Here is a 13,840-nt window from a genome sequence, read left to right on the forward strand (position 1 = left end):
AACACTGATAACAATATTTCACTATCCCTGCATCAGTACAAAACTGATTTGTAACCCAACACCGGCCAAAGTTGATCACTTTGCAAGGACAGCTCTGTCTGCTGGATATCTAGGCAGAGTGGGTGTGTTCATGTAAATACAGTCTGGTCCTGAAGTCTTTTCTCCTGCCCAGCTAGCTGTCAGGGGAGAGCTCATTCAGACCCTGCTTACACACAGGGCCGGTGCAACCACCAGGCGGACTAGGCGGCCGCCTAGGGCGCCAAGTGGTTGGGGGTGCCAAAAAGCAATACCCCAAATATTTTTTAAACAGCGGAGCACAAGGCTGCCACTGCTCCCTGCCTCCTGGCTCCAGAGGGGCTGCCCGCGGCGCAGCCAGGCTCTCCCCCTGGGGGAGCAGCCGGCAGCAGGGCACGGTACGGGAGGGTCTAGCGCTAGCAGCTGTGCCTTCTTCCCCGTGCCGTGGGCCAAGTCGGGCTCCCCGCCGCCCCCAGGGCTCTCAGTGGTGGCGGCAGCAGTCTCGGGCATGGGGAGGGGCTGGCTGCCTGTGCCACCACTGAGAGCCCCGGGGGCAGCGGGGAGCCCGTCTCGGCCCACGGCGTGGGGAAGAAGGTGCAGCTGTGCTCTGCTCTTCGGGAATAGAAACTAGGTGTCTACTCCGCCTGCAGGGTACCTAGCCAGGCCACAGAGAGCCACACGGGCCCACAGAGCGCCCGGGGGGTGGGCAGGTCCAGTCCCTGGCCTGGGGAATGGTGTCTGTGGGAGCAACCCGGGCACTCCTCCCCCAGCCAGCATCACCCCCTCCAACACCCAGCGACCAGCTACCTTCTCCCCTTTGCACCCCCAGCCCCAACCACCCACCCTGTCCTGCCACTTTTGCCTCTGGGCAACCTCCACCCAGGAACATACCCCATCCCCCGTCCCCCCCGCCAGCCACGGTCACCTTCACCCCTGCATCAACCTCGGGACCCCTCCCCTGCCACCTGCCATCTCCCTTCTGCCCACTCCTCCCTTGTGCAAACCCCTCTGTGCCACCTTCACCCCCCTGCAACAACCCCAGGCACAGACACACACCCTGCCTGCCAGCCCCTTGCAACAACCCCCTCCTGCCCACTTCCTTGTGCCACTCCCTGCCACTGCACCCCCTGCAACGAGCCCCTTTTGCCTCTGTGGAATCTCTTCCCTGCCACTACACCCCCGCCCTCCACCTTGTTGGTGGCACCAGGCATGGCCCAGTGTTGACAGAGGGGTGGAAAATGACAGTGCCAATGAAGGCTCCCTGTATTAGGCCTCTGCTTGTCTGAACCGCTTCCATGTTTAGACTTTAATTAACTCCACAGGCTAGATGGAAAGAATGGAATGTGTGGCAACTAGTTATCAGTACCAGGAGGCAATTATACAGCCTGCTTGCACCTGGCTAAAGGGAGTGAAACAGAATGACCGGTCAAGAAAAGTTACTAACGAGATAATATGTCTTTTGCCAAGTATGATATAACCTGTTTAGAGTAATTGCTATGTTATAATGTGCTTGCTGTATGGGAACTAGAAGGGAGGGAAGAAGAGGGGGGGGAAGGGGGAGCTGGGCATTGGGGGTAATAGACATGCTTAGCTAAAATCATGTACAAAGACAGAGAGCTGCTTGTATGGTGTGTGCTTGATCTGAGACGTGGTCTCCGAGCACTGGGCTTTGAGATCTCAAATAAACTTTTTTTGCTTCTCCACCCTGGTGTGTCTAATTGGAGCTAGGCACTCCGGGCAACGAACCACTGTTGCAGTCGCCTCAGGCCTTTGTGCCGGCAACAACCTCTTGGCCACCTCCACCCCCTGCAACAATCCCATGCACCCCCCTCTCTGCCACCTTCCCCTGGAAGAGCCCCCATACCACCCCCCTCTTTGCAGCCCCCCCCCCGGTGCCTCCTGTGCTTTGTGAGCGTCTGGGCCCCTGGGGGGAACTTGGCGGTAGGAAGGTGGGGGCTGAACATCACAGGGGGGGCATAAGGTGGAAATTTTGCCTACGGCGCAAAATATCCTTGCTCCGGTCCTGCTTACACACCAAAATAATCTGGACCCTGACACATTCCTGAACCTCAGTGGCACAGAAACCCACAGCTGGTATCTGCGTCCTGCTCTTCTTTCTCTACATATCCTCCTCTTCTCTCCTCTTTCAGCTCTTCCCTGTCCAGCAGTCCTGTTCCACCTATATTAACTCCTGCAACCATTAGCCCAGATAAAGTTAGTAGGATGTGGGCTGACCTTACAGCTTAGATACACCATTTACTATACACTAGGGTGTACACACGATGGTATTATAATTGTCTGGCAAAGTTGGGGCCATCTGTGCTCTGGCAAAGTTGGGTTTTGGCAGCATGGGTGAGACAATGCGGTTCTGGAACAACATTAAAGAAACATGTTAGTGCTCCCATCTCCCATCTGGGGCTGTGTCTGTGCTAAAGAGTGGGAGGCTGGGGATGAGACACTGCTGAAATTCCCTGCCCTCACCCCAGGAGATGGGAGGACATGGGCTGACCTTGGGGGCTCTACCCAGGGTTGCAGATGGAAGGGAGGGAAATGGCCTGAATTCCCTCCCCACAGGGACCAGACTCACTGACAATCTCAGTTTGGCCTGAACTGTTCCAAATTTCTGCTCCCAGTCCCTCATCCATGGAGCTGCTTCTCTGCCCCTCTGGGGAGGGCTAGCTCAGTGGTTTGAGCATTGGCCTGCTAAACCCAGGATTGTGAGTTCAATCCTTGAGGGGGCCATTTAGGGAACTGGGGCAAAAATCAATCCTGCTAGTGAAGGAAGGGGGCTGGACTCAATGACCTTTCAAGGTCCCTTCCAGTTCTAGGAGATTGGTATATCTCCAATTATTACCTTATTACAGTGCTACAGCTAAGTAGCTAGGGCGACCTGTGTGTTAGGTTAAGACCAGGCCCAAGTCTCTGTGTTCGCTGACAGGGCTCCGACACAGCCAGGAAGTACTGGTACTTCTCCGAAGTGACTGCCTTGTTCTCCAGGATCTCAGCTTTCACTTTGTGTTACACTGACTCTCCAGCTCTTCTGGTTGTGAAGAAAACCTGATAACTGACCCACATGTAGGGGATGCAGAGAGCTGGGCACAGCAGCTCTGAGAGGTCTAAACTGCCTCAGTCCCAGCTCAGGTGCCCAGGGATGATCATTCAAATATCAACATTGTTAAGGATTTTGTTTCCTGTGTGAGAGCAGAGAGGGAGAGTCACAGCTCAGCACCATTTATTGCCAGTGATGCCGCCTTCCAATGCCACAAGCAGGTGATGTTTGGGAGATGCCACCTTTTACTTTTTTTACCAGTATAGAAGGACCCAGCCCAGGGAGTCCAGCAGATCCCAGGGGTATATTCTAGCCCCATGAGGGGAGCCAGGCCCCAGGATCCCCTTGGAGCCGATCAGCAACTCCATCCTATGTTGAAGATTGCACCAACTACTGTGAACAGATCATGGTGTTTCCTTTTGGTGACTCACATGGGCGGAGCTTATTTTGTGGATGGAGCTTCAAAGAATCCAGCCACCTTTGCCCCTCCCACATTCTGATCCCTGCTCATTTATGAAGCTGTTTTGCTGGATGCAAAGGCTGCTTTTCCACCTCCTGTCTCTCACTAGCCCCTGCTGGCTCCATCACTCACTGCTTCCCTGCAGTAGCACCGCAGGGGTGTCACCGAACAGCTCCCCAGGAGCTCTCAGCAGCAGCTGCAGCAGCAGCCTGGGCCCTTGAGCAGAGAGGGGGAGAGAACTCACGGGCCCAAAGAGAGAGTGAAATGGGGAGATCTCTAGGGGGGGCTCTGAGGGGCTGCCAGGGGTGCTGCACAGAGCGGGGCTGACGGGGCAGGAGCACGTTGCTGTGCTGTGTGAATGAATCACACGCTGTCAAAGGGGAAGAGAGCCCTGGGTTATTACAGCTCTGGAGCAGTTATAATTATGGGTGGCACATTCCCCCAGACCGAGTGTTCCCTGTTCCTCACTGACCTCCAGCCACATCACAGCTTCACCCTATACAGTTAATGGGACTGCGCTGGCTCAGGTGCTCGGCTGCTGCCTGAGGGAGGCCACATGGGAGCCTGGACAAACGAGAGCACAGTGGGGTCTTGTTCCTGGCCTGGGTCTGGGTACAGTGCAGCGAGGTGCTGCCCCAACATCTTCACTGGCACCGGCAGGAGGGATCGTTCAGAACCTTCCCAGCTGTGTCCCCTCTGGCCTGTGCTCAGTGATGTGAAGCTTTAGCTCAGACACAGGCTCTGAGAAGTCCTGAGTGTCTGCAGGGAGGAGAGCCCCTGCTCTGAGACTGGCGTCTCTGCTCCCATGAGGCCTTTGGTCCGGAAGAGCCCAGTCTGCTGCCTCCTTCCAGGGTATTTACTGCTTGTGTATGAAATGCCAATATGGACAGTACTGTCCACCCATCAGACAGGCAGACTAATGGCTGTTTATCGTACGCGATGTCCCTGCAGGAGAAACTCCAGGGAGTCCTGGGCCCTCTGAGGAAGGAGCTGGAAGAGGCCCTGGCTCTGACATCTAAAGAGGAGAAGAAAACCACAGAGTGGCAGGTGGGTGTCCAGGTTTATTCCTCCCTGAGCCCTTCCCCCTGCAGCGTTCCCAGGAATGACGGGGCCGTAAAGCTCCAGAATGAGGTTATGAACCTGCTCTGGTTGTTTGCTCCGTTGCACAGGCTTGGTGCCAGCCATGGACAGCACAAGCCTCCGGCATTTGGGGAGCCTGGGTTTGAGTGCCGGAACCTCCCCGGTGCCCGGATCATCACCCTGCCCACTGCTCCACCCCCATGTGTCCTCCTCTCCCCGAGGCCCCGCCCACGCTCCCCTCCTGCTCTGCCCCATGCCCAGCTCCTGCTCAGCCCGCTCCACAGAGGCTCCCCGCTCACCGTTCAGTTTTGCAGCTCGCTCCTCTCCCCCACCCCCAAGGCCCCCTCGCCTGCCGCTTGCTCCTTTCTGCCACCTCCTGCCTTAAGGGGGAGTGACGGGGGAGGGGCGGAGAGGAACAATTGGTGGGGCCCCCCACACAGCTGATGGGCAGCAAACGGCGGGTGCTGTGGGATTCGGGGGAAGAGCTGGAGCGGGGGCTCCGGGCGGAGCGCAGGCAGCACTCCAAAGGCAGCAGGTCTGCAGCATCCTCCAAAGGGAGGGGCGCTGCATCCTGTTTGGGGAAGCTCAGCCTCCCCTGGCCTATGGTACCTGCCATCCAGGGTGCTGGCAGCATCAGGCTGTCTCTCTGGTGGGGATCTCAGTGCAGCAGCTCCTGTAGGCAGAGGAGGGGCAGTTCCTGGCCCTTGTAAAGTGGTGCAGACCCAGCCTTGAGATCTCTGATAGGGGCAAATTCTCAATATTGGGTGCAGTGTTTTCACTATTACGTGGCTCCTGTTTCCCTTCTGCAGATAGAATCATAGAATCTCAGGGTTGGAAGGGACCTCAGGAGGTCATCTAGTCCACCCCCCTGCTCAAAGCAGGACCAAACCCAACTAAATCATCCCAGCCAGGGCTTTGTCAAGCCTGACCTTAAAAACCTCTAAGGAAGGAGATTCCACTACCTCCCTAGGTAACCCATTCCAGTTCTTCACCACCCTACTAGTGAAAAAGTTTTTCCTAATGTCCAACCTAAACCTCCCCCTCTGCAACTTGAGACCATTACTCCTTGTTCTGTCATCTTCTACCACTGAGAACAGTCTAGATCCATCCTCTTTGGAACCCCCTTTCAGGTAGTTGAAAGCAGCTATCAAATCCCCCCTCATTCTTCTCTTCTGCAGACTAAACAATCCCAGTTCCCTCAGCCTCTCCTCATAAGTCATGTGCTCCAGCCCCCTAATCATTTTTGTTGCCCTCCGCTGGACTCTCTCCAATTTATTCACATCCTTCTTGTAGTGTGGGGCCCAAAACTGGACACAGTACTCCAAATGAGGCCTCACCAGTGCTGAGTAGAGGGGAATGATCACATCCCTCGATCTGCTGGAAATGCCCCTACTTATACAACCCAAAATGCCATTAGTCTTCTTGGCAACAAGGGCACACTGTTGACTCATATTCAGCTTTTTGTCCACCGTAACCCCTAGGTCCTTTTCTGCAGAACTGCTGCCCAGCCATTCGGTCCCTAGTCTGTAACAGTGCATGAGATTCTTCCGTCCTAAGTGCAGGACTCTGCACTTGTCCTTGTTGAACCTCATCATATTTCTTTTGGCCCAATCCTCTAATTTGTCTAGGTCCCTCTGTATCCTATCCCTACCTTCCAGCGTATCAACCACTCCTCCCAGTTTAGTGTCATCTGCAAACTTGCTAAGGGTGCAGTCCACACCATCCTCCAGATCATTAATGAAGATATTGAATAAAACCGGCCCCAGCACCGACCCTTGGGGCACTCCACTTGATACCGGCTGCCAACTAGACATGGAACCATTGATCACTACCCGTTGAGCCCGACCATCTAGCCAGTTTTCTATCCACCTTACCGTCCATTCATCCAGCCCAGACTTCTTTAACTTGCTGGCAAGAATACTGTGGGAGACTGTATCAAAAGCTTTGCTAAAGTCCAGAAATAGCACATCCACTGCTTTCCCCTCATCCACAGAGCCGGTTATCTCATCATAGAAGGCAATTAGGTTAGTCAGGCATGACTTGCCCTTGGTGAATCCATGCTGACTGTTCCTGATCACTTTCCCCTCCTTTAAGTGGTTCAAAATTGATTCCTTGAGGACCTGCTCCATGATTTTTCCAGGGACTGAGGTGAGACTGACTGGCCCGTAGTTCCCTGGATCTTCCTTCTTCCCTTTTTTAAAGATGGGCACTACATTAGCTTTTTTCCAGTCGTCCGGGACCTCCCCCGATCGCCATGATTTTTCAAAGATAATGGCCAATGGCTCTGCAATCTCATCGGCCAACTCCTTTAGCACCCTCGGATGCAGCGCATCCGGCCCCATGGACTTGTGCTCGTCCAGCTTTCCTAAATAGTCCCAAACTACTTCTTTCTCCACAGAGAGCTGGTCACCTCCTCCCCATACCGTGCTGCAGAGTGCAGCTGTCTGGGAGCTGACCTTGTCTGTGAAGACAGAGGCAAAAAAAGCATTGAGTACACTAGCTTTCTCCACATCCTCCGTCACTAGGTTCCCTCCCTCATTCAGCAAGGGGCCCACACTTTCCTTGACTTTCTTCCTGTTGCTAACATACCTAAAGAAACCCTTCTTGTTACTCCTAACATCTCCGGCTAGCTGCAACTCCAAGTGTGATTTGGCCTTCCTAATTTCACACCTGCATGCCTGAGCAATACTTTTTATACTCCTCCCTGGTTATTTGTCCAATCTTCCACTTCTTGTAAGCTGTTTTTTTGTGTTTAAGACAAGCAAGGGTTTCACTGTTAAGCCAAGCTGGTCGCCTGCCATATTTACTTTTCTTCCTACACATCGGGATGGTTTGTTCCTGCAACCTCAATAAGGTTTCTTTAAAATATAGCCAGCTTTCCTTGACTCCTTTCCCTGTCGTGTTATTCTCCCAGGGGACCTTGCCCATCAGTTCCCTGAGGGAGTCAAAGTCTGCTTTTCTGAAGTCCAGGGTCTCTGTTCTACTGCTCTCCTTTCTTCCTTGTGTCAGGATCCTGAACTCGACCATCTCATGGTCACTGCCTCCCAGGTTCCCATCCACTATTGCTTCCTCTACTTTTTCTTCCCTGTTTTGTGAGCAGCAGGTCAAGAAGAGCTTTTCCCCTAGTTGGTTCCTCCAGCACTTGCACCAGGAAATTCTCCCCTACACTTTCCAGAAACTTCCTGGATTGTCTGTGCACTGCTGTATTGCTCTCCCAGCAGATATCAGGGTGATTAAAGTCACCCATGAGAACCAGGGCCTGTGATCTAGCAACTTCTGTTAGTTGCTGGAAGAAAGCCTCGTCCACCTCATCCCCCTTGTCTGGTGGTCTGTAGCAGACTCCCACGATGACATCACCCTTGTTGTTCATACTTCTAAATTTAATCCAGAGACTCTCAGGTTTTTCTGCAGTTTCATACCGGAGCTCTGAGCAGTCATACTGCTCTCTTACATACAACGCAACTCCCCCACCTTTTCTGCCCTGCCTGTCCTTCCTGAACAGTTTATATCCATCCATGACAGTACTCCAATCATGTGAGTTATCCCACCAAGTCTCTGTTATTCCAATTACATCATAATTCCCTGACTGTGCCAGGACTTCTAGTTCTCCCTGCTTGTTCCCCAGGCTTCTTGCATTTGAGTATAGGCACTTAAGATAACTTGCTGATTGTCCCGCTTTCTCGGTCTGAGACAGGAGTCCTCCCCTCTTGCAGTCTCCTGCTTGTGCTTCCTCCCGGTATTCCACTTCCCCACTTACCTCGGGGCTTTGGTCTCCTTCCCCCGGTGAACCTAGTTTAAAGCCCTCCTCACTAGGTTAGCCACCCTGCTTGCAAAGATGCTCTTCCCTCTCTTCGTGAGGTGGAGCCCGTCTCTGCCTAGCAATCCTTCTTCTTGGAAGACCATCCCATTGTCAAAGAATCCAAACCCTTCTCTCCAACACCATCTGCGTAGCCATTCGTTGATTTCCATGATTTGACGGTCTCTACCCTGGCCTTTTCCTGCCACAGGGAGGATAGACGAGAACACCACTTGCGCCTCAAACTCCTTTATCCTTCTTCCCAGAGCCACGTAGTCTGCAGTGATACGCTCAAGGTCATTCTTGGCAGTATCATTGGTGCCCACATGGAGAAGCAGGAAGGGGTAGCGATCCGAGGGCTTGATGAGTCTCGGCAGTCTCTCTGTCACATCGTGAATCCTAGCCCCTGGCAAGCAGCACACCTCTCAGTTTTCCCGGTCAGGGCGGCAGATAGATGACTCCGTCCCCCTGAGGAGAGAGTCCCCGACTACCACCACCCTCCTCCTCCTCCTGGGAGTGGTGGTCGTGGAACCCCCATCCCTAGGACGGCGCATCTCATGCCTTCCAATCAGTGGAGTCTCCTTCTGCTCTGTTCCCTCAGATGTATCATCCACTCCACTCTCTGCACTAGTACCTGCAGAGAGAACATGAAAACGGTTGCTCACCTGTATCTGTGTTTCTGGTACATGGACGTTTCTGGTACTCTTTCCTCTTCTGGATGTCACATGCCGCCAGTTATCCTCACTGGCCTTCTGTCCCCGCTGTGTAACCTGCTCTGAATCTTCATAACATTGTGCCCACTGAAGCTGATCCTGACGTCTATCCAGGAAATCCTCATTTTCTTTTATGGAACGCAGGGTTGATATCCGTTTCTCCAGACCTTGAATCTTCTCCTCCAATATGGAGATCAGCTTGCACTTTGTACAGACAAAGTCGATTCTATCCTGTGGAAGGAAGACAAACATGGCGCATCCTGTGCAGGTCACAACGGCAGATCGCTCAGCATCCATGGTCTCTTCCTTCTAAGAGCTCTCTCCAGGCGAACTCCCAGGCAAACTCCTTCTGTTTGCCTCTCTGCTGTTCGCTGCCCAGCTGGTTCGCAGCTGACTGCCTTTTTATAACAGTCAGGCCCAGCTGGAACAAAGCACTCCCAAATCAAACTGTTCAAACAAGCAATCAAACAATCAAGCACACAGTCAAACTGCCAAACTGCCCCCCCAACAGACACTCAGATACTCACCAGAGCAGTCCCCCTACTGCAGCACTTAGCGTACCTCTGCTCAGAGGGATCCCAGCCAAACTCCTTCTGTTTGCCTCTCTGCTGTTCGCTGCTCACCTGGTTTGCAGCTGACTGCCTTTTTATAACAGTCAGGCCCAGCTGGAACAAAGCACTCCCAAATCAAACTGGTCCAACAAGCAATCAAACAATCAAGCACACAGTCAAACTGCCAAACTGGGGATGGTGTGTCGGCTGCTAGAGCCATCAGTTTTCATTGGCCTCCATGACAAAGCTCTGCAGCTTCTCTGCAGCCTGGAGGAAACAGAGGAGGAAACAGATTGTTCCTTCTCGCTCAGCACCCACAATCCCTGCAGTGAATCTGCCCAGTGCCTGGGCCAGACACTGGAGCTGGGAGGATGATTTGCCCCCCCCGTGGGTGAGGTTCAGATTCACGGAGCTGGGTGGGCTGGGGCCATGCTGGGAGCTGAGCTGTTCTGAACATCAAACCCAGTTGCGGGTGTGGAGCTCTGTGGAAAATCTGCCCCCAGGGTGCATCTACATCGCCCCAACAGCCAACTGCAGGCTAGTGACTGAGTAACACCCAGGGTCTGGGTGGGTGTGTACAGCCCGTGCTGCTGCAGCTTCATAGCTACCAGTGCCCGAGCTAGCCAGAGCAAAGCTACCTGAGTGTGTCTACACACAGTGCTGTGTCACCTTCATTGCAGTGGGGACACCCCCTGAGTGAGCAGAGCAGGGGCAGATCAGTGTCAAGCCAGGCAGCACTCAACCACTTCACAGCCCCTGTTGCCATCACATGGCCACTTCATCCCAGTGACCTGCTACTGTCACTGTGACTTTACCTGTGCTTGTCTGTAGCCAGGTGATGAACCCATGGGACACAATGTCTGTTCTGTTCACCTGCCTTTTACAGTGAAACCCCTGCAGAGAGCGTGGGGGGCGTGAAGAAGACGCTAGCAGCAGGGATGAGAGGAGAAGTTAGTATCTCGCTATTCAAACAAAACTGGTCATTTCCAAGAGCTGAAATGCTCAGAGCTGGGTGCCTCTGGTTCTGCATCTGAAGCCGTATTTAGAGCACAGCGGAAGTGGGCTGATTTCCAGAGGACAGAACCGCAGCAGCTCCCACTGCCCACACTGGAAGCAGCTGCTGTTCAGTTCCTCAGACAATAGGGATTTAGGTGCATGACAATTAACACCCAGGTTTGAATGTGTCCGGCAAAGTGCCCAGCCAGCGCCATGGAAACGGCTGCGCCTTGGGACAGTCACTGGTGTGGGTCTGAAACCATTGATTATATCCCAGTGAGAGCGCGTTACGTCCTACATCACTAGAGGTCACGGCCCAATGATCAGTATCACTCGGCAGAGTAGCTGCAGCCCCAGCGACTGAGAGACGAGGCCCAGCAGGGGCGGCCAGTCACCCACTGAGAGGGGCTGTCATAGGCACGTGGGGAGTATCCCTGTGGATGGGAGCAGGGCCGGGAGGTGACAGGCCCCATGAAGGATGCGCTGGCCATGTCTGATGGGGGGAGATATTAGAGATACGATAACGCTGCACCACTCGAATTAGCTGTAACTCAACAGCTCCCAGGGGCAGGAGGAGAAGGAGGCTGCAGGCCTACGGCCCTTTGCAGGGTCCAGGCCACATGTACAAAGTCTCAGGCAGGTGCCAGCAGGGGCTCCTGAGGGAGCTGGCACTCTGGGGATTACTATTGCTGCACCCGAGTTGTCTGAGTGCCCTGTGGCTGCAGGGCTCCCAGGGGCGGGGTGGGGGTGGTCTGGGGGATGGGTCAGTGTCCAAACCCCCTAAGCAGATGGGCCCAGGGGAGCTGGAGGGTTGCGCTGGGGGCTCAGATTAACCAGGGCAGAGTTGGAGGTGGAAGTTACAGCATTCAAACAGCTGCCTCTTCGGACAGACACTGAGCACGGCCCCTCCCCCCTCACATAGCTGAACCCAACAGACAGACAGGTTAGAGTCCTGCACAGGGAAGAGGAGGTGGGTCAGGACAGGGCAGAGGTTGGGGGTGGGTGGAGGATCTGGGGCTCACTTACTGGGGTTTCAGGGAGGAGGGCTCTGGGGGCAGGGAGGAAAGGGGTCAGGGAAGCTGCTTAAGCCCCTGGCCATGTTGGCATCTCAGGGAGAGTAAGAGGGACTTTCCCCAACATCACTGGGGCTGAGTCACACTGGGGGCAGGCTCATCCCAGTGTTGCCGGCTCAAAGAGCCCGAGGCGGAGCAACAGCAGGGTTCGTTGCCCGGTGTGCGTCGCACTAATTATCACACCAGGGTGGAGAAGCAAAACCAGGTTTATTTGTGCACAAAGAAAGGTGCCAGGGAGAAAAGCCTTCTCAAATCCTGCACACCCGCTCACAGGCGGGGTCCCAGCATTTATACCCCACTTGTTTGTGTAAGCCTTTTGTTCGGTTTTCCCCCTCACCCCTCCCTTCCCAGCAGCAGCTACATTAGGCATTACATTTCAGCGTGTTAGAAAAGGTTCTCATGCACAAGCTTATCTATGGCCTTCACAGAACAAACGCATACAGATTTTCCTTCCCCCTCTCCCCCTCCTCCCCGCCGCTTCTGCTGTTTCAAACTCCTACATTTGCAAGCGGAGATTGCTGACAGCTACACATTTTGCTTGCAGTCTGTTAGCATCTTAGGCTGGTTAAAGTTCACAGCATGTAAGAACTTTGGTTCACTTCAGGCCCAAAGTCACAACTTTGGTTTACTCAGGCCTAGTGGCACCAACACCAGGATCACCCAGCACCTCTTGGCTGAGCTGCAGGGGAGCTAGAGAGGCCAGTGCAGAGCAGCCAGCCCCCTCCCCGCCAGGCTGAGCACCGGCTCAGCATCGGTCCAACGGCTCCTTTCAGAGAGCAGGTGGGGACACAGCTGGCATCAGCCAACCTGCTGCTCTGGGAGCCTAGAGAGCTCCCTAAAGGCTGCGATCCCAGGGGCACTGGGCACATGGGCATGGGGCACTCATGCAGACTGGGTGAGGCCAAAGCCAGCCCTGACAATGCCTTGGGTGCCCAACACCCCTGTGAGCCCCAGGATGGCACCCAAAGGACTATTAGCACCAGCCCTAGGTCCTGAACTTTGCAGCCCTGGGAGCAGGTTGTCAAAGAAGGAGCATCACCCACATCCCGCTGTGACGGCTCCCCTGGGTGTCTGAGTGCCCAGCACTTGGCACCCAAATCCCCCCACGGACACCCTGCAGCTCCCTGTAAATATCTCCTGTTCCCTTGATTTCTCCCCACTCCACTGTGTCCATCCCATGCCACGCCCAATAACATACTGTAGCTTTACAAAGCACCCTAGACAACCCTGCTATAGAACTGGCCATATTAACTCTGAACTAAAACAAACCCATTATGGTACATTTCCCAATGAAGTCAATATCCTTACAAACCTGATACTGATCTAATATCCCCTGCTTCATGGACAGAGGTCCTGTCATAAATATAAAGGGAAGGGTAACAGCCTTTCTGTATATTGTACTATAAAGTCCCTCCTGTCCAGAGGCACCAAATCCTCTTACCTGTAAAGGGTTAAGAAGCTCAAGTACCTGGCTGGCACCTGACCCAAAGGACCAATACGGGGACAAGATACTTTCAAATGGGGGTGGGGGAAGGCTTTGTTTTTGTCTGTTCTGTTCTGTTCTGTTCTGTGTGCTTGCCGGAGACAGATCAAGAAAGCAAGCAATCCGACTCCATTAGCATTCGTAAGTACTAGCAAGGGAATGCGTTAGCTTACTTTTATTTTGGCTTGTGATTTACTCTGTGCTGAGAGGAAGGTGTATTCCTGGTTTTCTTTTTTTAACTTTAAAGTTCCTCTGTGTTTTGAATCTGATTGCCCTATGATATTATCTTCCATTCTAATTTTACAGAGGTGCTTCTTTTACTTTTTTTCTCTCTAATAAAGTTCTGGTTTTTTTAAAGAATCTGGTTTTTTTAGAGTCCTAAAAAAACCCAAGGTTGGTTTGTGCTTATCTTGTTTATTCTCAAGCCTCCCCAGGAAAGTGGGTGTAGGGCTTGGGGGGATATTAGAGGGGAGTAAGAACTCCAAGTGGTCCTTTCCCTGAGTTTTGTCTAATCATTTGGTGGTGGCAGCGTTACCTAATCGAAGGTACAATGGAGAATTTGTGCCTTGGGGGATTTTTAACCTAAGCTGGTAGAAATAAGATCAGGGGGTCTTTCATGTGGGT

General features: G+C 53.4%; 3 protein-coding genes across 3 annotated transcripts in view; 2 read left to right on the forward strand and 1 right to left on the reverse strand.

Moving 5' to 3' along the window:
* Positions 1-13,840, reverse strand: part of LOC123345199 (butyrophilin subfamily 2 member A1-like) — a 343,661-nt gene that overhangs the window by 225,575 nt on the left and 104,246 nt on the right. The gene's annotated exons all lie outside the window — the stretch shown is intronic.
* The window catches only part of LOC123345197 (butyrophilin subfamily 1 member A1-like), a 651,080-nt gene that overhangs the window by 137,519 nt on the left and 499,721 nt on the right, over positions 1-13,840 (forward strand). The gene's annotated exons all lie outside the window — the stretch shown is intronic.
* The window catches only part of LOC123345201 (E3 ubiquitin-protein ligase TRIM39-like), a 45,676-nt gene that overhangs the window by 4,207 nt on the left and 27,629 nt on the right, over positions 1-13,840 (forward strand). The window contains exon 2 of the mRNA XM_044981909.1: positions 4,476-4,571. Coding sequence (XP_044837844.1) covers positions 4,476-4,571 — 96 coding nt within the window. The remainder of the gene's footprint in view (positions 1-4,475; positions 4,572-13,840) is intronic.

The sequence above is a fragment of the Mauremys mutica genome, chromosome 12 (genome assembly GCF_020497125.1).
Source record: "Mauremys mutica isolate MM-2020 ecotype Southern chromosome 12, ASM2049712v1, whole genome shotgun sequence".
NCBI lineage: Eukaryota > Metazoa > Chordata > Testudines > Geoemydidae > Mauremys > Mauremys mutica.